The sequence below is a fragment of the Penicillium psychrosexuale genome (genome assembly GCF_028828465.1).
Source record: "Penicillium psychrosexuale strain IBT 29551 chromosome Unknown utg000004l, whole genome shotgun sequence".
In the NCBI taxonomy this organism is placed as follows: Eukaryota; Fungi; Ascomycota; class Eurotiomycetes; order Eurotiales; family Aspergillaceae; genus Penicillium; species Penicillium psychrosexuale.
This window is the reverse complement of record NW_026643189.1, coordinates 2170863-2191354: the sequence shown is the minus strand read 5'-3', so window position 1 is coordinate 2191354 and position 20492 is coordinate 2170863. Positions and strand designations below refer to the sequence as shown.

The following is a 20492-nucleotide window of genomic DNA, read 5'->3' as shown; positions in this document are numbered from 1 at the left end:
TTTGATTAACGAAATAGATAGTATAATGTATTCGGTTTATCGTAATTGGAACACTATGTCTGGATGTGAGTGAGTACCGGTAACCGAGTATCTCGATACAGTGTCCTCCTGCATCTATGACAAGTGAGTATGTGCAGATCAATATTAAATATCCGAGGCTATCCCAGAAGAAATCCCTTTTTGCACCAAGTCCAGTCCCAGTCATATCATATAAATGATGTCGTCGCGTCATGTGCAATAGAACAGTACCAAAGAAAAATGATAAGCAGAGAAAGAAAGCAATGCAGCAGTTGTGCAAAATAAATGTAAATCGACAATGGACGATCCCAAACGATCCCAGGTCACGATTCCAGATCGCCTAGACCAAAAGAGCGATGTGGAAAATATTAAGCAGGTAGCTAATAAGCAAAGGGCAGCAAGCAAACGTTCTTTCAGAATGTATTAAACGAGTCTATCATCGGCTCTCCCAAGAGACCCGCCGATGACGACGAAGGGACTGATCATCCTCCTCAGAGTATGTAGGCCCAGTCCGCGAACCGGTCATACGGGCAGCGGGCGGTGGATTAATGATGACCGCCATAGTAGACGAGATGGACATGGACCGCGAGCGACTCAGCACTACGGATTGACGGGGAGAGTATGGCGGTGGTGGAGTATCTCTTGTTGCAGTGGAGGTATTGCCGTAGCTGCTGGGAAAGGAAACGGCCGATGAACTATCGGAGGTGAGATCTCCATCGTAATGATCGTTCTTTTCATCGTTGGGGCAGGAGTTCTGAGACTCGGAGGAAATAGATGGGTCACGCATATGGGCTTCCAAAGTCTTCTCGTGGAGGCTCATTGGACGGGCTGAGTACTGCGGGAGAGGGACCACGCTAGAATAGCCTCCATCCTGCGAGTCAGAAGGCGGGGGCCCGTGCCCATGGCTCCCGGCTGGGGTTGCTGGGGACGCTGGGCGGATAAATTCGCCTTCAGCGGAGAGTGTAAAGCGTCCTGTCTGGATGCCGTTGGGGCTGAGTCTTTTGGCGACCACCTCTGAAGAGGAATGGGGCTGCGAGGGATTCTCGTCTCGAGTGGAGCACCCGCAGAGTGCCGAGAGGAAATACATGACTCAATGAGTGTCTGTTTTCTAATTGACCGTGTCAAAGCCAATATTGATTTGACTATAGCGAGAGAAAGTTGGCCCGTGAGTTCTGTAGCAAGAAACGCCGGACAAGAACTATCGTATGAGCAGTTCGACTGTTGAGCCTCAAACGCCGATAGTGGGCTGAACCCCACTTGCGTCGATAAGCCCCAGACCTGAACCGGCAAACAGGAAGAATATGAATCAAATATGAATCTAGAAAGTCATGCTCAAACAGAAAGAAAGGCAGGAAATGAGGGGTGAAAGAAAGGCCAGAAAGCTGACCGGACGAGGCACCCGCAGGCATCCAGATTCCAAGGAACTCTGATTAGCTGATAAGAGAGTATAGGTGCCTGAGGCAGTCCATGGATATCAAAAGCACCTCCAGCTGTTTCAATGAAGGGTTGGCTCATAATGTAAGGAAAGGTGGACCTCTCATAATAATACCCTAGAACCAAACATGGTAAGTCAAACAATGCTAGGTTTCGCTAGGTTGCACCGGCCAGCATCGGTGAATTGTGATATGCAAGCTCCAACTATTTCCGAGATACTATTGAGCATCCATTGGCTCTGAAACAGACTTGCCTCGGGAGAAGCTAGCCAAAGCAAATGAGACTCAACGAAGTCAATTAGGAGTTGACAAAAAAACATCAAGCTAAGAAGGATATCTGCTGAACGATCAGTCTCATACATCAAGTGTTTTTCTGCATTACTAGCCTAAGTGGTAGCTAGCCATCACAATTTTTGAGCGCTTGTACCAGCATAATGATATTCGAGCTTCTAGCATATATGAGACGTATTGATACCCAGTAAAGCATCTTATGTCGTCCACGGAAGTAAAAGACCGATAAGCGATAGGCGATAAGATCCGACGTACCCCAAAATAAATGAGGCGGTGTATCAATAGGGAGCATATTATTGGTTGAATAGTCATGTGGGTTGAGGGGCAAGAAAATATTTGGGCAAAATCCAATCATGTGATCCAAGCACCCCGCCAATCGCGTCGCCGCCTGGAATTTTTTTGTTCTCCCCGCCTTCTCGACCATCGCTTGAGTGATTATATTCTTTTCTCGAATTCCAAATCTCGAGTCAATCAGAACTACAAGGCTCAACCAACGTCATGACCGTCGATCCCAGTATCCAAGAAGTGACACAAAATGTCGAGCCTCCTCAGGTCGATCCTCATCGTTCCCACGATCCCAGCAACAACCTGAAACGGACCGACCCCTTCCAATTCGGCTCACGATACCTTGAAAAGGGCGATGATGTTTTTGAGTTCAATGCTTGGGATCACGTCGAGCCAGACGATGAGTTTAAGGCTTTTGCCGAGACCCAATATGCGAGACAGCGCGAAACACGTGTGTCGGACTTTGATCGCAATCGGTTCAACCAAGACCCCGCCAAGTGGTGGGACCTTTTCTATAAGAACAACACAGCCAACTTCTTCAAGGATCGAAAGTGGCTGCGCCAAGAATTCCCCATTCTCGCTGATGTGACACAAAAGGACGCGGGTCACCAGGTTGTGCTGGAGGTTGGCGCAGGAGCCGGAAATACCGCCTTCCCATTGCTGGCCAACAATGAGAATGAACACCTGAGAGTCCATGCCTGTGATTATTCCAAGTATGCCGTGAAGGTCATGCGCGAGAGCGAGCTCTACAATGAGAAATACATGTCCGCTGATGTCTGGGACGCAACCGCTGTGCCTGACGAGAACGGCGACTCTCTTCCGCCCGGTCTGACCGAAGCCTCAGTCGACGTTGTGATTCTAATCTTCATCTTCTCCGCCCTGGCCCCTAACCAGTGGGACCAGGCTATCCGCAATATCTACCGTCTCCTGAAGCCCGGTGGCCGTGTGTTGTTCCGCGACTACGGCCGTGGCGACCTCGCCCAAGTGCGATTCAAGAAGGGCCGATACATGGCCGAGAATTTCTACATCCGAGGTGACGGCACACGTGTTTACTTCTTCGATAAGGACCAGCTCATCGACATGTGGAGTACCTGGAGCGCAGAAAGCGGATTGCAGATTCCTATTGGTGATGAGAACCCCACCGAAGAAGCATCCGGGGAAAAGAAAGATCCTCAGCCCGCAGAGGAGCTATCTGCAGAGGCCACACAACTGGCAAAGGACAGTGGAGCATTCGAGGTCCTTAACATGGGGGCGGATCGGCGACTAATTGTCAACCGTGGGACCAAGCAAAAGATGTACCGCTGCTGGATGCAGGGCAACTTCCGGAAGCGCGGTGGAGCTGAGACTGAGGCTAAGGCTGTCACCGAGAACACCCAATAAGCTTCTGAATCACCAATTCTGCGATGGTCATTTCAGATGGCTATAATATTCACCAAAGCCTCCCCAAAGACAGTGAATTCATTGTCTACCGACAAGTACGGGTCACAGATAATTGTGATAGTCTTTCCCACCGTCCAATCTTGATCTCGCGATTCCGGCCATGGACTCAACTCCGTGCTTTCTGGTGTATCTCAAACCCCATCGTGTCGAGATCAGCACCATACTGTTGAGGCATTTCCATTGCGAAAAGCCGATACAGCACCTCGAAAGGCCGCGAGGAAATGGCTTGGGTTGCTATGTATATAGGGCAATGGCTTCATGATGGAGTTATGAATGTACGACACACACATTAGAGCATGGCACTTAATTTGCAAATACAGTCCAGAAAACCTACCATATAGAGAACCATCAAAATTCCGATGTAGGAGGATAACCCTCTATTTCATATAAAACCATATATGTACCGAGAGGCTGCCGTGTAATGCCTTAATAGGATTCGGAAGAATAACTTCGAACCCGTATATATTGATGACACGGCTGATGATAGGGATACATAATTTACGAAAGGAAACATAGAATATATCGAAATCAGTCTTTGTTCGTTCTACAGATATTGACAAAGGCAGTCTACAATATGTAGATTCCTAAGTACAGCAAGAATCTCAAAAGTACACGAAAAACAGCAAAAATCTTTGTGCACACCCTGTATCTAGACAGACCGAACGGTGCGAAAGGGAGAGAGACACCGGAGTTATGTACAATCCAATGCTCTAAGAAGAAGAGTAGAAAATCAAGACAAACACCATCCATGCAGGCAAAACGGGCATCAACGGTGACAACTCTCGTCAAAAGATAAAAATTTTCATTGCAAAGGGCCACACCAAGTTGTGACCCGTAGCAAACTGTGAGCCTAAACGTTGCTAAACGTTCAATCGCTGTATGTTGAAAAGCGAAACCACGTACCACATGATATTTGTCCATGAGCAAAAGGCAAAGAGCAATGGACAATGCAAAGAAAGGTTGGTTGGACGTATCTTCACATCGTCATATTCGGACACTCGCCCAGGGCTCGTTGGAAGGCCCCTGCGAACAAGTCCTGCATGGCGTGGTAGTGGAAGAAAATACCACCCAGGACAGCCAGGTGCCAGATATTGTGACTGCCACCGACATAATCGAAAAGACCTGGCTTCCAGCGCTCAGGAACTTTGGAAGCGTAGACACAGGCACCAATAAAATACACCATGATGCTCTTCATGACTGGTGCATAGAAATACATGGTCCATGAGAAGCCACGGGTATAAATAAGCTGCGCTATGGGCGAGAAACCAGTGAGTGCAAGGGTCACGTAGAAGCCTACGCGGGCCCATGCCATATCGTGGCGGTTGAAGGTTGGGTGCCAAGGTAGAATGATGCCACCGATGCCGAATGACATGGTAAGAAGAATGTATACCCACCGGGAGAAGGGCTCGCAATAGAAAGCAGTGTACTCGGTCGTCACAATCGAGGCAGCGACGAGCATAGAGATTCCAGTGTAGTCCACACAAGCGAATCGTTCCATCAATGGTTGCGAAGCAATGCTGTTCATAGTATGCCAAATAGTGCTGCAGACTAGACATTTACATGCAGCAAAGAAGAAGACGGCAGCGATTGTAACGTCGGCTTTGGAGCTCAAGTGGAAATTGGTGTGAAGCGGGTAGAAGTAAAAGGCGATGGCTAGGACGATGATGAGGCCGATCACATGGGACCAGATGTTGAACATTTCATTCGAGAAGGCGAAAATCGACGAGACACATTCCACCTTGGAAGTGGTGAATCGGTAGCCATTGAGGATGTGCGGGTTGACGCGCCATGGGTGAGGTAGTTCATCGTAGTTAATCAATCGCTTCTCCTTGGCTAGCCGGATAGCTTCCTCAATAGTATCTCGCAGAGTATCACGAGCATGGCGAGCACGCTCCATACCCTCGTCAACGATTTCTCGGGCGTGAACCAAGCCCGAATCGACCGCTTTCCACCCGTCATCTATAGTTCCGTAGATGCCGCGATCGCGAACAGCATGCACTTTGCTCTCAAGTTCGACCAAGAATGACTCCATTAACCGCACACCGGCTTGCGCCTTTTGCTCCAGAGTCTCCTTGGTCACCAGGGCTTCATTGTATCCATCCTCGAGGGTTTCGACCAGAATCTTGGCCCGCTTTTTGCCACTTCCCATCAACTCTCCCGAGGCGAGGGAGCATTGATCTCTCACGGCTTCCAGCGTAGCATAGCCTCGTTTCAGACTGGCATCAACTTGCACCATGTGGGATTTCCGGTATTGCTCGATCCAGTGCATCCGACGTTCCAGTTCGGATAAGAAGAGTTCGACCTAGGAGTTGATTAGACACACTGTTTCCCGGGTATATTTTCCACTAGTAATGCATGTACATACCCTGATAAATACTGCATCTGCATCTTGATAGTCGCACGAGAGTTTTCTAGAAGCATGGAACGAATGTCTGCGCCGATCACGGAGCATACCGGTATTCTCATCGGGGGTCGCAGTGGCAGAGGCAAATGCCTCTACTTCAGGAGACTGCGCCGTCATTGAAGAAGCGCCGCAAGCCATGGGGTGTAGTTGAGAGTTCAACTGTTCAGCCTCAGTCGAAGGCCATACGGAGTGGGATGGGCGATAAGCGTTGAGAGGCAAGGGTAGCGGAGAAGTACCGGGAGACCGGAGAAGAACCCAAGACACAACCTCGGGTTGAAACGAGCTTATTTAGTTGACAAGGAATGAGGGGCATATAGAGGAACTAGAAAGTACAAAAAAAAGGAGGGGGAATGTAAGATGGTAAAACCGAGCGCTGGGGGGGAAAAGGGCCAAGTTCCCAACCACACTAAGTCCTCGAGGCACACTGCGGCCCCGAACATCCTGATTGATCCCGCCTCTCCCGCAACATCTCTCGCCACCGATTCATCCCATTTCCACAATATGGCTATCAGTGAAATCGTCGCCGATGAGTCGCTCTTGCCGGTGCTTCAGACTAGCGCTGAGACTCTGGTGCAGTGTCAGCATCTTCTCACCATCCTGAACCCCGAGACCCAGCCCAACGATGCCGCCAAGCTCCGAGAATTATCTTTAGCCGCATCTAAACAACAGAAACTCCTCTTCGCACTGCTGGCCCAACTTCGCGGGCAGAATCGGGATGCCATTTTTCGGGTGCGCGACACCAAGCAATCAACTGCGGAGGCTCGACAAGAAATCGATCGGCTACATCTTCAGCTCCAGAACTTGTACTATGAACAGAGGCATCTGACAGGCGAGATTGCGGCTTGCGAGGCATATGAGTACGTGGATCTGATTTCCCACTCATAGCATCTCATCTTACTGTGGCGAAAAACTGACATATTTGCTGTAGTCACAAATACCTCTCCCTCCCCTTGATCCCGGTCGAAGAATTCTTGGAGCTTCATCCCGAACATCGCAATTCCAGCGAACATGACCTCATGATTGCTCGCATCGAACACGAGCATGTTGAACGAGAGAAGCTGGAGCAAGCGCGGCAGGAGCTTTTGAAGCGCAAGCAGGGCTTGATCGCAGAGAACAAGAAAAGGAAGAATGACCTTGCCAACCTCGACCAAGATCTCGAAAAGTTCATTGATGTATGTTATTCCGCTTGTCCAAGTCTGCTATCGATGAGTTTGCTAATAAGTTTTGTGACATTTAGGCTGCTAAGCCGATTCAAAAGATCTTCGAGAAGGAATACTAGACATTGCATGTGGAGGTACAGCGGTGGAGGCCTGGCCTCTCGACTGCTACATCGGATCGGCGTTACTTGTCAATATACCCTTGTTTTTTTGTGATTTAAGAGCACTCGGAGTCGATGATGGCATCCTAGACCCGATTTGGGACTCTCTTTAAAAAACGGCTAGATTGGATGCGAATTGCTTTGAGCCATTGAGTGCAGAGATAGCACCCCCAAATCAATTAATTAAGAGATCATGAAAATCAGTGCAGATCAAAAAAATATGTCGTATGGAATAGTTGACGGTTGCTTGTTGCTCCATGCGGCCACCTAGGTAGTCCTTGGCTTCTCCGCCCGCCCATCAACTCCCTCAATCAACAATCGACTTGATAACACTTCCTCCTTTGTTGCTCCGAATTGAGCACAAAGCATGTCCCGACCATGACGACCAAAACAGGAGACCAGGAGTCTCCTCAGGCGGCCTCTCAATGCGACCAACCCAGCGTCAAGCGCGCTCCGCCCCCAGAAACCCCGGCCGCCCTTCAAACGCGATTTCGAGTGATAGCTGCCTTTTGGGCCGTAATTATATTCCTCGGATTTCCAATATGGTGGAAGACAACATCAATCTACCGGGCGTCTCTCCCCATCGAGGAGATGGTGGATTGGGCTGATGGCAAGGTACGGCTTGCGGCATCGCCTTTGCTTTAGGGATTTGGTAGATGCTAATAATGGTTTGGACAGGCATGCCGTCCAGTCTTTCCATTGGATATTCACCTCGCGACACCTTCGATGCAATCTTTCGAAGCCCAGCACCTTCTCCGCACGACGCAGCATACTCTCGATGACCTCAACGAGTTCGCAGCTCATCACCTTCGGCTTAAGTTGACCAACGGCAGCACGACGGCAGTTCATAACGGCGAAGACAACCTGGAATATCCTGCGAAAGAGACGGCGGATACGGCACTGACCGTCCGATTACTGCCCCAGGATGGCCTAGCAGGTCCTTGGTCGGAGCTTCATGCAGCTGCGACACAGCTCGATATCTTCTACCCACCGAGCCAGGTCCCCGTACCTTCCTCCTCCAACTCCCCCTTTCCACGTTCATTGCGGCGGAGCTTCAGCAATTGTATGGCGAGGAAAAAGCTACTATAGCGCACATCTTGTCTGGAAATACCGCTGGGCTTGACTCGACCTCACCACAACTCGCCGAAGATATCGACCGAAGACTGCGCCGATCGATGAAATATGCTGAAACCTACCATCTCTCCTTTTCACTGTTTACCCCCGGATCTGAACCGTCCTCGTGGGACATTGAGGCTACGGTGAAAGAATATGTCTCCCCCTCCTACAGGCATTGTCTCCTATCAGCAATTTCACTGTCGACACGCAAGTACAGCTCTATGCGAACTTTGCACCCACCGCGCCGAAGCCCGAGTATGATGAATCCGAGGCTGCATGGACGTTGAAGAAAGAAGGTCTAAGTGCCTTCGTCAATGCTGCCGAGTGGCCACTGAACCCGAGCATTGGCAATGGCCCGACGATCAATTTCATTCTCTATGTCCCAGACCCTTCGCAGTCTCCACTCATTGTCAAGGAGAACCGTGCTTCTAGTTGGATAGTACCCCAATGGGGCGGAGTTTTCCTCCTTAACCCGCCGCTTTCCAACACCGGCGAGCAGAGTGCCCCGTCTAATCCTTCCCACCTCTCCCTGGACTCTTTAGGTCCTGCATTCATGACCTTCTCTCATCAACTCCTGACCCTCCTCGGCACTCCAAGCACCCCTGCCTCTCTTCCACTCCGTCTTCAGACATCTATCCGCATCCGCGCGGCCAGCTTGTTGCTCTCCGCCTCATCAACAATGGGCTCGCTTGCCCGTCTTACTAAGTCTTTACCCTCCATCCCTATCCCGGCAACCGTGGCTACGTCGGTCTCCACCACTCTCTCTCATTTGAGTGCCTCCTGTGTCCACTTGCGAGAGGGTCGCTTCGGCGCTGCACTTGCCAGCGCCCGAGTCGCAGAGACAGAAGCTGAGCGCAGCTTCTTCGAAAAGAGTATGGTGGGCCAGGTCTATTTCCCTGATGAGCACAAGGTGGCTGTCTATCTACCCCTTCTGGGACCAATTGGTGTCCCTCTTGTTGTTGGGTTGCTCAAAGAGCTCAAGAGAATTGCGGCTCGACGCAAGGCGAACGGGGCAGCATCGTAGAGTAATACGAAATTTATGTATTCTAGGAGTTATATACACCCATTGAACTATTTTTCCTTTTGAGGATATATCTACCCAGGGTCTTGAGTTACTGTTCGTAGATAGATATTGACCATGCACATAAAGCGGTGCACTATATTTGAATTAGATGGAGAATTAATCAGGTACCTCGAAACAAAGTGGAAAACAATACAATATGGATATCGTGGCACACAATCAATATGCCAGAACAACCAAATATCTAAGATGACTGAGCGCACGGTTCAATCCAACCCCGTAGGCTTCACATCCCTCAATTATCAACGCACAGGATCTCTGAACGGATTTTCCCGAGAATTATCATTAGTCGGATAAGGTGGCTTTCCCTTGCCATCATGAGGAGACCTAACAACCCGCATCAGGTCGCTAAACAGGGTATCTGGCCTAGCGGTATCACCAGGGTATGGACTTGGTCCCAACAAAGTGCGAGATTGCGAAAGCCACGATTCAGGCGGTGAATACACCGTGATGCTTTCCGTGCTCGGCTGACGCTGTCGTGGCGGAGTAAACGGAGCCGGATGCATAGGGTTTGGCATAGGGATAGGCGGCACATCCTTGTCTAGTCGAGCGGTTTGTCTTGGATAACCGGAGAATAGACTCCGCACTCTGCTGCCAGTGCGGTGGATCACAGTGCGAGTGGAACGTCCTCCTATTGAAGAGCGCTTGGCTCGCGGTGGGCATCGGAGGAAGTCTGTGCGGTACGAGGTATCGTCTTGGGGTATGGGGTTTGATATGCACAATCTTGCCCCGGAAGAAGAACGTTGGGACCAATTAGGCCCATTTTTGCCTTCTTGTATTTCACATTCGTCTTTTCGGGCACGGCGGAAACAGAAAGTTATTAAGAGGGCGGCAACAGCACCGAGGACCGCACCAGGGAAGAAGCCCGCTGCTAGAGCTCCAGCTGGGAAGGAGGGACACGAGGTTGATAGTGCTGGGCATGTAGTGGAGTTTGTGGACTTTTCGGATGAGGGAGATGGCACGGGTGTGATAGTTGCTTGGGAGATTGTTGAGGTTATAGCCGTTGTCGATGAGGAGTCTGTGTTGGTAGAGGAGCTAGAAACAGATGATGATGTTGTAGTGATAGAGGAGCTGGATAAAGCTTCTGTTGCAGTTGTGGAGGTTTTTTGGTTCAGGGAACAAGTGTTGTACCCCTGGCAGGTGTAGCCAAACGGGCAGCACGCATCGCCGCATTTGGGAAGGCTATCGCCCAGACGAGTTGTCTTGATGACACTCTCCGGGTAGATAGTAACATTCTGCAGCTGTACATCACATGTAATCGGCGAGATGTAGTCACAATCTTTACCGGCGGGACAACAGATGGAGGAGCTGCCTTGGTCTAGACTGATGCAGGTGGAGTCTGAAGGACAGCAGAAATCATTTGGGAGTTTCGTACCGCCGCAGCGAGCAAATGAGGAAGGACAAGCGTCTGAGCTTCTTGAGAGAAGACCGAAAGAGCTATATGCTAGTCCTGGTCGGATGCTTGCCATAAGAGTGAAGAGCAGCAAGACGGATGGCCGTGACCTCGTCATACTGGTGATGAGTATGTAAGTCGAGAAGAACAAAAGTATCTGACGGTCAAATCCAGAGGAGTTACGCCGAAAGATATAGACTGATAGCGTTCTTGACAGAATCTTCACGTATAACGCAAGCCAAGTTGTAAGTAGATAGACCAACAGAAGGAACTTTGACAGAGAAAGATTGGCAATAGCTAACAGACAAAGGCATTGACTTCCGTCTGAAACAAAAATCAGTCAAAAAGCCAGGATATATCACTATTGAAAGGAATCTGAGCATTGCCATCCTGTAGACAAGAGTCCTTGCAAGCGCCGCAGTCCTAAAATAGCACCCGGGCTGTTTCAGGGCGAGCGGCATGATTAAAATGGCAAATTATGGGCGCTAAGCCTAATCTTTGTTACAGTGCCACATCGGATTAGGGGATTGCAGAACGAGGATTGGACGAAGGCCAAGGGTGCAGAATAGTTCAAGGCGCTTAGAGAGATGAAGTAGATGTAGACGATGTGATTGGTTGTTGGGCCAGGGGTCTTACATAACCACACTAATCCCGATCGGGCAGAACGTCGGGAGGGAAATTCTTCGACAGCGAAGCTCTGTATGATTAACCCGACCATTCACAGTGCCGCTCGTCATGTTCAACCGATTCGCCCGGCCGCAAAGCGCTTTGCGCGCAGCCTCCTCTTTCTCTCCAGTGAGACTTACTTCCTCCGCCGCTTAATCCGTCTTGACTGACCGCGTTTTATCCAGAAACCTACCTCCGCCTTCTCACGCTTCCAGACTCGGGCTATCCATCGCATTCCCCAATTGCAGCACGACGCCTACTATAAGGAGAATGGTGTTCCGGAGTTCCTGTCGCCTGAGGCGTTTGACTTCTCATGGACCCAATACCAGAGTCTTCTCGTTAACAAACTCAACCTGTTGACACAAGGTGAGCCCGACACTCCGGCCCTGTGGAAAGATTGATTGATCCAATTCGGCCCCAATTCGATAATTGAGCGATATTGCACACGGAGAGACCAATTTAACATTCGAATTCAATAGATACCGTCGACGCAGATGCCAAACCAGGAGAATTGCTGGTCAAATACTCCAAGCGTCCGGAGATGGCCTCGGTGTTCAACTATGCTTCAATGGCCCACAACAACCACTTTTTCTTCAACTGCCTGGTGAGTAGCTATATAAGTCCCTTCATATATATATTCAATCCTGACCAGCCTGCCAAATATAGTCCCCCACAGCCACCAGCGTCCCCGAAAAGTTCGCCAAGGACATCGTCGACACCTGCTCCTCCGTCGAGTCCCTGAAGTTGGATTTCTTGGCCACAGCAAGCTCAATGTTCGGCCCCGGATTCGTGTGGCTCGCCAAGAACCTCGAGCGCGAAGGCATGATGCACATCTTCTGCACCTACAGCGCCGGCTCGCCCTACCCGGCCGCCCACTCCCGGCGGCAGCCCGTCGACATGGCCACCCACACCCCGGAGACACAGCTGGGCAACCAGTTCGCCGGTTCTATGGGAGCCCACGCCCAGAACCAGAAGAGCCTCGCTCCCGGTGCCGTCGACGTGCAGCCTATTCTCTGTGTTAACACGTGGGAGCACGCGTGGATGATGGACTACGGTATTGCCGGAAAGGACGAGTACCTCGAGCGCTGGTGGGATCGGATTAACTGGGATGTGGTCTTCGATAACTACAATGCTGTCGGCTCGATGAAGAACTCACGCAACTCCATCAACCGTCATCGGAGTATGAGCATGCTTTAAGTTGAAAATCATTTCTGTGTTTGGATAATCTGTATTATATACTATCATGTTTTATTTTTTTTTGGTCTCATTGCTCATTCTCACAGGCTTCTGATTGAGCATGTACAGCGATCCATCCAATAGAATCAAATTGGTGATGCTCTCTATTTCCCTTCCGCTGTCAAGAGTCGAAGAGATGCAAGTCTAACAAGTAGTCATATGTAGTGTGATGCAATTTATGCCCGAATACGAAAACTCCACTAATATACAATCCAATCTACAATTGACACTTCACTGCCCTTTACCCTCAACCTCCCGCATCCGCTTCTCAAAAGCCTCAATCATAACCCCAGCCATCTGCCCCTCAACAGCACTCATAAGAGTAGCATGCATCTGCGAACGAAACTCAAACCGCACTTCCAAATTGACCTTAGTCAACGGCCCACCCTGCGCCCCAGCAGGCGAAACCGGCACCAGCTCCCACCTCGTAGTCAGGTACTCGAAAAGGCCCTCATTCGCACCGGGAAAGAACCCGCTTAGCCCGGACGAAGAAGAGCCCTTACTAGCCTGGGCACCCTGTCCCTCTTGGCCACACTTGGCTCCGCTCTTAGCTTCCACCGTCAGCTTCTCGACGTCGCAGATCACGCGCGACGTGAACGTCTCGCTGAGCGGGCCGTAGCCGACGGTCAGGAACGCTTGTGTTGGGTATCCCGTTTCCGGATCGCGCGCTGTCACGGTCGAGGTGGTGAGGAATGGAAGGAATTGGCTGTAGGATTCGACCGAGGAGATCACTTTGTATAGCAGGGTTGGGTTGTAGGGGAGGTTGCGGGTGGCGGTTAGGACGCGGTGTGGAGATTGGTTATTGTTGCTGTTGGGGAGGAAGGAGGATAGGTCGGGCAGACCAAATGCTCGTGTGGTGGTTTTGGTGCCATTGCTTGGGAGTAGAGGTCGGCGCAGACTTGGCCGTTGTGTTGTGCTTATTGTCCTCGTGCTTGCCTTGAGTTGGTGGGGGACTGCGCACACATTCTGGCGTTGGGAGGGTAGAGTTGCGCGACTTAGAAGTCGCGAGGTGCGGAAGGGTTGCATTTAGGAGGGTGATATAAAAAAGATCTATACGGCTTGGTGCTTGGAGTGTAGTGGTTCCTGGTAGACCAAAAAAAGCTCCGGTTCCGCGGAGCGGGATCTGCAGCCGCCTCGGCAGGATCAGTGGATGCATACTCCGTACATACTATGGATTTGGTTCGATTTTATACTCTGTAGACCTTCCTTTTAATTGAAAATATAATGGCCTTACGAGATATGTATTCGACATGGTCTTGTATATTTCACATTCTCATTGTTGATAGCTCTCATGATCTATCGACGATGACCCAGGAGGATAAGCGCCGAAATCATACGGAATTGCTGGACCACCAGAGTACCAAATGTCGTTATTGGTGGCCATTTCGACTCCTGAGATGTGACTGTCGTACAGGTTCTGGAAATAGAGAATTAGTTATAGTTATGTTAAGCATGGCTGGGATCTTACCCAGTCGAGTTGAGCGGGTATATCAAGCATGTCTTCAATGACCCCCAGGGAGTTATATGCCGTCTGGCCGGGGTTGGGTATTGCGGACTGCAATTCGCTAATATTGGATGTGTATGTTGAGTATTGTTGATCAAAGACTGATGCACTGGTGGATTGGGTTAAGATATCATCTGGGTAATATGGTCAGCATGATATTGCGAGAAGAAAAAAGTAATACTTACTATCCATGGGCGCCATTGATTGCCCAGCAGTCGAACTGGAAGATTGAGAGTCACCTTTCTTCACCCGTTTGAGCATGATAGTCAAAGCATTCACTGCTCGCTGTGTGTCGACAGACCGGTGACGGGATTCCATGAATATGCGATGGGTACTTTCCAGAAGAAGCAAGAAGTCTGCTCGCTCTCGAGGTCCGAGGCGTGAAGCATCACCACGATCTGCATCCTGGGACATCTCGAGGCAAAGAATCATTGCCGAGAGTATAAAGGAATTTTGGAGGGAGTTGAGGAAGTATCGCGCTGCGTGCAACTGACCGCCGGGCATGAACTCGGTCCAGATCTCTGTGTTGTATTGAAGCACTTGCCGAGCTGCGGCCAGGCAGATTGATCGCGAGTAAGCAAATTTGGTATTGGTTTCAGCGATATAGCGGCGATGTAGGACAAGACGTGCTATTTGATACAAGAGCTCCAAGGCGAAGCGCCGCGTGGTCAATTCTGCTGGGTCTGCGATACACTGCGTCATTGGTCGAACTTTCAAGAACGAGGGTATCATATCATGCGCAGTCTCCAAACGACGGTCAATTTCCAAGATCTCATCGTAGGATGAGCGCTCTTGAGAGAATGCCAGGTCTGTTATTTGACCAAAGACACTCATAACGTGAGACTTGGCCCTCATGTACGAGCAATCTGTTCCTTCACTATCTGGCCTCCCGGGTGGCAATTGAACGGAACTCTCATCGAAGTCCGTGTCCCACAAGTTAGAAGGTAACTCTGTGTCATATTGCCAAGGCTGGATTGTTCGAGGGACACCGACTTGGAATGAGACTATGGTGTCAAGCTGAACGAGCAGGGCCCAGAGACGCCGGCGCATTTCCCCATCCATGGCAGATAACATTGGGTAATGACGCGGATCACGATGATAGCCCATGCGCATAGCCAGGCGAATAGTAATCCCAAGCAAATAGGACATTCCAATCTGCGCATCTCGGGTGCGGTAGAACTCGGTGAGTGAGTAGAGTAATAGTGCTTCTCCTTTGTATCGCCCTGGGGTGATGTAGTTTGCTTGGATAAGACACTGCGATGACCTTTTCCGGAATATGGCCCATGAAGTGATAGAGTCATCCATGGTAGAAGGTGACGGCTCTGAGCCTCGCTGATGTAGAGAGACGGACAAAGCCATGATCGAGTATAAGAGGGAAATCCAAGTGAATGATTTATCTGCTGGGTGTAGCCAGAACTCCTCGTACTCTTTCTGGTACGTGGGGACATGGATAACCACTGCTTGCTTATCAGTACTCGGTGCTTGTTGTTTTCCTTGAGGAATCTCATACCTCGTGCCGGTTCAGATGTCTTGAGGAACCGAGAGACCAAGCGGTCGGCTATTGACCGTGGAGGGATGTCCATAAGCATCTCCTCTTTGCTCACCGGACGACTATTGCCAAGCAGTAGGACCGGTGACGATGCATCATAAGGGTCACTCTCGACGCCTTCATCGTTGGAATATTCTCCGTCCTCATCTATGCACTCTTTGACATCATTAATCTTCAAATTTGAGAACCTGTCAACACAATCATTTCAACGCACAGCAATAACCAGATAATACGGACCTCTTCCAGAATAGCGCGCCAATTTGCACTGTCAATATAACTAGTTCCCTCATTTTTGACGACCAGCGTGCCCGTGTCAACCGGAGTCAACGCAGCGCCAAGTAAGCCCATCGCGCCAGCATCCCGATTCTCCGATTGCACCGGATTGGAATCAATATTGAGATCAGACCTGTGCTTCTGTGCTAGAGACATCACTAGATTCTCGAGATGGTGCAGGCGGTCCTGGACCAGAGTCGGGCTCGAGCGCCCATGCTGGGCTTTGGCTCGTGGTCCGCGCCCGACATAGGTACATGATGTGGCTTCGCCTCGTTTCTTGCAATTATTACAAGGGTGGTTGCGGCAGCATTTCAATCTGTAGTAGATCAATATCTGCAGATATAGGTATGTTGTATGCACGTCATGCGTTGAACTTGAGCTTACTTTCGGTACCTGCACGCCGTGCACGAAAATTGCACCCGTGTTCGCTTTTTGGGGGCGGATGTCTCTGCGCCAGGGTCCGATGGTTCGTTCATTATTGTTTAATGGTTATTGCGATCAGCAAATGAGGAAATACGAACATCCAGGTAGAAAAAAAGGGAAAAATAAGTGGATTCGCTAGCCCGTGGGGGGATCTACACGCCCCAGAGCTTTTTGTCCTTCGATTCTATCAGGAATAGCCCAGATACCTGGTTTATTTGTGCGTTTCATATTTAATGGATCTCAGCCTTCAAGGCCACTACTCCCCCAGGCCCAATAATCTGCACCTTTGTTCCCTCGCCGTCCTCAAGCACAATCCGATACTCATCCCCGGCATATAATGGACTCGTTGCCCGGTAAGAGATGCGCTCAGGAACAACCAAGGTAGAATCGGTGGCATTCTGGCGAGTGTCACGCCAGAGATCAAGAATGCAGATCAGATTCAACGGACCATGTACTACAATATCCTTGTGTCCTTCTACATCCCGCGCCCAGGGCAGTGAGTAGTGGATCTTATGGGGGTTGAAAGTCAGAGCAGAGAAGCGGAAAAGCGACACCGGTGTTTGCACCAGTGTTCGCGTATGGACGTTGCCCTCGGTGGAAATGGCGAACGAGGTAGGATTTGGGGTCACAATATGGGACGTTGGGGACGGAGGGGGGCTGGATGGCGTTGACGCAGATGGAACAGGTAGAGCTTTGCGGAACACCCAATTGCTATGTGAATGATGTTGTCAGTACTTTGGACTGCGAGATTTGAGCAGGGAAGCCGGACCGTCGGTCAATAATTGACACGCCGTGCTCGTTGGCGAATTCTTTCTCGACTCCAACAACAATCATGTCCTCGCCGGTCTTTTTTACAACCTTGGCCTCCGCACTAAGTACCCGTGTTGTCTCCTGCACCTGCTGTCCTACCCGTAACAGATTGGGTTTCCCATCCACACGGGGCCACAGCACCTCGCCGCCGGCCCACATGCGCCGCGTGAAAGGCACGTCGGGATTATACGACACATCGGTTCCATCCGCCCCAAGTTCACTTTCCAGGAACGCGGGTGTGAAATACGCGAGGTGATAGCCCGGCGGCACAGGTACTGCGGATTGCGGGGCGGGAGCGCCATTGGATAGGGAGGGGGCACCGGGGAAGAGAGTCGGGCGATTGAGGGTGAGCGTGAGAAGCTGGAGCTGGTTTGCATCTATCGTTTGCGAGCGGGTTTGTGGCCCTAGGGATTGGAAGCGCGACAAGAAGGCCGAGGCTACCGAGGAAGCATCTGAGCGGAGACGCTGAGAGATGGTGAAACTGCGTATTGCGCCTGGTCGGGTTCGCGCCAGTACGCGGGGGCGAAGGTGTGTGAGTAAGGACAAATTTGAAGACATGATGGGTTGAGGAGAGTGGTAAAAACAAAAGCCGAGAAAGAAATAAACAGCGGGGATCTCCAAATGTATGCGGGGAAGCCGATTTGCTCCCGAGTCGGCTTTAATTTTATACTTGACCTCGTAGAATTATATTGGACAAGGCCTTTTCATGTCATCTCAGCAGTCTTTTTAGGAGTCTTCATTAATGTATTTCCTATGAATATCGCCTCCTTCTTAGGTACACGGAAAAAGGCGCAAAGAGCTAATTTAATAAACGGCTTTTCTATGTATAAACTTGGATTACTAGGACTTTATAATTCTCACCACGCCAAACGGATCATGGCGCCTGGGAGGATTACTGGATTCCCCTATCCTGGTGAGATTTGATTGAAGTCAAATAACCTATATAGTTCTCATATACTATCTTAAGCTTGTATATATCAGACTATATATTGTACCGTGAGAGGCACTATTACTACGATGAATAATCCACCCCGGCGGCCCCGGGAGAGACGCCCGCGGACGGATGAATTCGTGCGTTGTACTTCTATGAGGTTTTTGATTTTGAAGTTTTGATTATAAATCGCCTATAAATAGCATTGTAAGCTTGGAATGGAATATAAATAACCCAACTGTCAGGGCTGATTTTAGACATTCATATTTCCTTCATCCTTCAATAACCATCTATCATGGCGAGCATCAAAATTGTCTGGGGCGGAGCCTCAATCACAGATCAAGCCGCCTATCCAACTCTTGAGTCCATCAGCGAGGTCCTCGATATTCTGCATGCCAAAGGCGTCAAAAGCATCGATACTGCCAAGATCTACAGTAACTCCGAGGAGCTATTGGGAAAACTTCACGCCGATTCCCGCTTTGCCATTGATTCGAAATTCCCTGGCGGGTTTGGACCTGAGCCTTCCACCCCAGAGGCTCTTGCTACAAGCTTGGATGAGAGTTTGACCCTTCTCCAAACTAATCAGGTGAGCTTCTTTCGTAATCTGAGGCCGCAAAGACCCAATCTCTAATCCTATTCTAGCTCGACATCTACTACATACATGCTCCCGAACGCAGAAGCTCATTGGAAGACCTGCTGGCTAGTATCAACTCTGCGCACAAGGCTGGAAAGTTCAAGCGCTTTGGGCTGTCCAACTATTTGGCCGAGGAGGTTGAAGAGGTGGTCCGCATCTGCCGCGAAAAGAATTATGTTGTGCCAAGTGTCTACCAAGGCAGCTATTCCGCTGTTGCACGCCGAGCAGAGAAAGAGATCTTTCCCACACTGCGGAAACACAACATCTCCTTCTATGCCTATTCGCCCATCGCAGGAGGATTCCTGACTAAGGATGTCGCGACGTTGGTCTCCGGTGGGCAGGGTCGATGGGATCCAAAGACACCGATTGGTGGAATCTACAATGCGCTTTTCAACAAGCCGAGCATGCTGGAGGGCTTGGAAAAGTGGGAGAAGATATCCAAGGAATTTGGTATCTCCAAGGCCGAATTGGCATATCGGTGGGTGGCGCATAACTCCGGCCTCAAAGCAGAACTTGGAGATGCTGTGGTTATTGGGTCGCGTAATGTTGAGCAGCTCAATCAGACACTTGCTGCAATTAGCAAGGGTCCGCTCAGTGCAGAAATAGCTGCACAGATTGAGCAGGTATGGAAGATTGTCGAGGCTGATTCGCCTTTGGACAACTTCAACTAGTATGACAAGTAGAACGCTAAGAGAAGGAAATTGCAGACTAAGCCCACAATGAGAGAAAAGATTTGTAATCACCATGAATGTAGTTACCTTGAAAGAAGAATAAATCCAGGATCTTTAAGTGCAATATTAGAGCATGTCTAAGGTTATTACAGCTTCTTAAAATATATATAAGAAGACCATCGAAGTAGCATGATAAGGTCGCGTAAGTGGTCTACTATTCTTGTTGTAGAAATATTAAGAAAAGACGTTGAAAGAGTTATTGTGGGTCAGAAGTGTGAATAGCTTCAAATAATCCCCAAGGAGGAAAGAAAAAAAAAGGCCCCAGAGGTTCTTCAACAGCAGTTTCCTCATTTGCATAAGACTGACATCACCCTGATCGAGGAACAGGGCGCATCCCATCTGAGCCATGGGGGTTGGGGGTTGGGGGTTATAATATCTGCCTTGACCTTTCCATTTATACTCACTTTTTTATCGTTCCTTCCTTAGGCAGAAACCCAACGCTCTTGCCTGAGGGCAGTCCCATCCTGCCAGTTTCGGATCGTACCTTCCCATAGTTGCCGTGCCTTCTATGACTCGTGATTTTCTACTGAGTTCCACGTCATGCATGGCCTACTAAGCTTTCTGGGTGACCCGAGGCCAGGAAAAGAATATCAGGCAAGATAATTATCCATGGTTCCAACATTTATACATATCGTTTTGCCGCCTTCGTATACGTCTAAAAAGACGTATAGAAACATATGTAACGCCCCCGGGGTCATCTTGGGCAAAATAGATCAGATTACGTTAGTCTTACAGCGGAGAACACTGACTATTCTTGTATGTCCTACGTGTAAACTCAGTCCAGTGATACCAGGTCAACCCCAATGGGCGTATATAGATTGTTGAATTGAAGGCTGTCGAGGGTATCTTAAGGCGAATGAGGCTACGAATGAGGCCATAGGACCGAAAAATGTTACAGATATAACGGGACAAGGCAAAGGTGACACACAAGACGAGACAAGTCCAAGAAAACCAGA

General features: G+C 49.8%; 11 protein-coding genes across 11 annotated transcripts; 5 read left to right on the top strand and 6 right to left on the bottom strand.

Annotated features, from left to right (window-relative positions):
* Nucleotides 1-454: 454 nt before the first annotated feature.
* Nucleotides 455-1105, bottom strand: N7518_006647 (uncharacterized protein; the record flags this gene model as incomplete). The annotated part of the gene is made up of 1 exon (XM_057187574.1): nt 455-1105. The coding sequence occupies one exon, from the start codon at nt 1103-1105 to the stop codon at nt 455-457; it is 651 nt and encodes a 216-aa protein (XP_057039277.1).
* A 1135-nt stretch (nt 1106-2240) lies between these two features.
* On the top strand, nt 2241-3407 carry N7518_006646 (tRNA(Thr) (cytosine(32)-N(3))-methyltransferase; the record flags this gene model as incomplete). The annotated part of the gene is made up of 1 exon (XM_057187573.1): nt 2241-3407. The coding sequence occupies one exon, from the start codon at nt 2241-2243 to the stop codon at nt 3405-3407; it is 1167 nt and encodes a 388-aa protein (XP_057039276.1).
* A 1036-nt stretch (nt 3408-4443) lies between these two features.
* Nucleotides 4444-6009, bottom strand: N7518_006645 (hemolysin III family protein; the record flags this gene model as incomplete). The annotated part of the gene is made up of 2 exons (XM_057187572.1): nt 4444-5769; nt 5833-6009. The coding sequence occupies 2 exons, from the start codon at nt 6007-6009 to the stop codon at nt 4444-4446; spliced, it is 1503 nt and encodes a 500-aa protein (XP_057039275.1).
* A 363-nt stretch (nt 6010-6372) lies between these two features.
* N7518_006644 (uncharacterized protein) lies at nt 6373-7150 on the top strand (the record flags this gene model as incomplete). Its single annotated transcript, XM_057187571.1, has 3 exons — nt 6373-6728; nt 6800-7043; nt 7109-7150. 3 exons carry the CDS (start codon nt 6373-6375, stop codon nt 7148-7150), a joined length of 642 nt encoding a protein of 213 aa, XP_057039274.1.
* A 417-nt stretch (nt 7151-7567) lies between these two features.
* PIG-S (GPI-anchored transamidase GPI17) lies at nt 7568-9329 on the top strand (the record flags this gene model as incomplete). Its single annotated transcript, XM_057187570.1, has 4 exons — nt 7568-7804; nt 7868-8126; nt 8189-8448; nt 8523-9329. 4 exons carry the CDS (start codon nt 7568-7570, stop codon nt 9327-9329), a joined length of 1563 nt encoding a protein of 520 aa, XP_057039273.1.
* A 299-nt stretch (nt 9330-9628) lies between these two features.
* On the bottom strand, nt 9629-10897 carry N7518_006642 (uncharacterized protein; the record flags this gene model as incomplete). Its single annotated transcript, XM_057187569.1, has 1 exon — nt 9629-10897. One exon carries the CDS (start codon nt 10895-10897, stop codon nt 9629-9631), a length of 1269 nt encoding a protein of 422 aa, XP_057039272.1.
* Nucleotides 10898-11514: 617 nt separating this feature from the next.
* sod4 (mitochondrial 37S ribosomal protein mS42) lies at nt 11515-12642 on the top strand (the record flags this gene model as incomplete). The annotated part of the gene is made up of 4 exons (XM_057187568.1): nt 11515-11574; nt 11631-11811; nt 11925-12049; nt 12112-12642. The coding sequence occupies 4 exons, from the start codon at nt 11515-11517 to the stop codon at nt 12640-12642; spliced, it is 897 nt and encodes a 298-aa protein (XP_057039271.1).
* A 270-nt stretch (nt 12643-12912) lies between these two features.
* N7518_006640 (ubiquinone-binding COQ10-like protein) lies at nt 12913-13707 on the bottom strand (the record flags this gene model as incomplete). The annotated part of the gene is made up of 1 exon (XM_057187567.1): nt 12913-13707. One exon carries the CDS (start codon nt 13705-13707, stop codon nt 12913-12915), a length of 795 nt encoding a protein of 264 aa, XP_057039270.1.
* A 247-nt stretch (nt 13708-13954) lies between these two features.
* Nucleotides 13955-16163, bottom strand: N7518_006639 (putative C6 transcription factor; the record flags this gene model as incomplete). Its single annotated transcript, XM_057187566.1, has 5 exons — nt 13955-14098; nt 14150-14319; nt 14371-15642; nt 15696-15906; nt 15972-16163. 5 exons carry the CDS (start codon nt 16161-16163, stop codon nt 13955-13957), a joined length of 1989 nt encoding a protein of 662 aa, XP_057039269.1.
* Nucleotides 16164-16660: 497 nt separating this feature from the next.
* Nucleotides 16661-17798, bottom strand: N7518_006638 (hydroxyacyl-thioester dehydratase HTD2; the record flags this gene model as incomplete). Its single annotated transcript, XM_057187565.1, has 2 exons — nt 16661-17141; nt 17200-17798. The coding sequence occupies 2 exons, from the start codon at nt 17796-17798 to the stop codon at nt 16661-16663; spliced, it is 1080 nt and encodes a 359-aa protein (XP_057039268.1).
* A 668-nt stretch (nt 17799-18466) lies between these two features.
* On the top strand, nt 18467-19476 carry N7518_006637 (aldo/keto reductase family protein; the record flags this gene model as incomplete). Its single annotated transcript, XM_057187564.1, has 2 exons — nt 18467-18757; nt 18814-19476. The coding sequence occupies 2 exons, from the start codon at nt 18467-18469 to the stop codon at nt 19474-19476; spliced, it is 954 nt and encodes a 317-aa protein (XP_057039267.1).
* Between the last annotated feature and the right edge of the window lie 1016 nt (nt 19477-20492).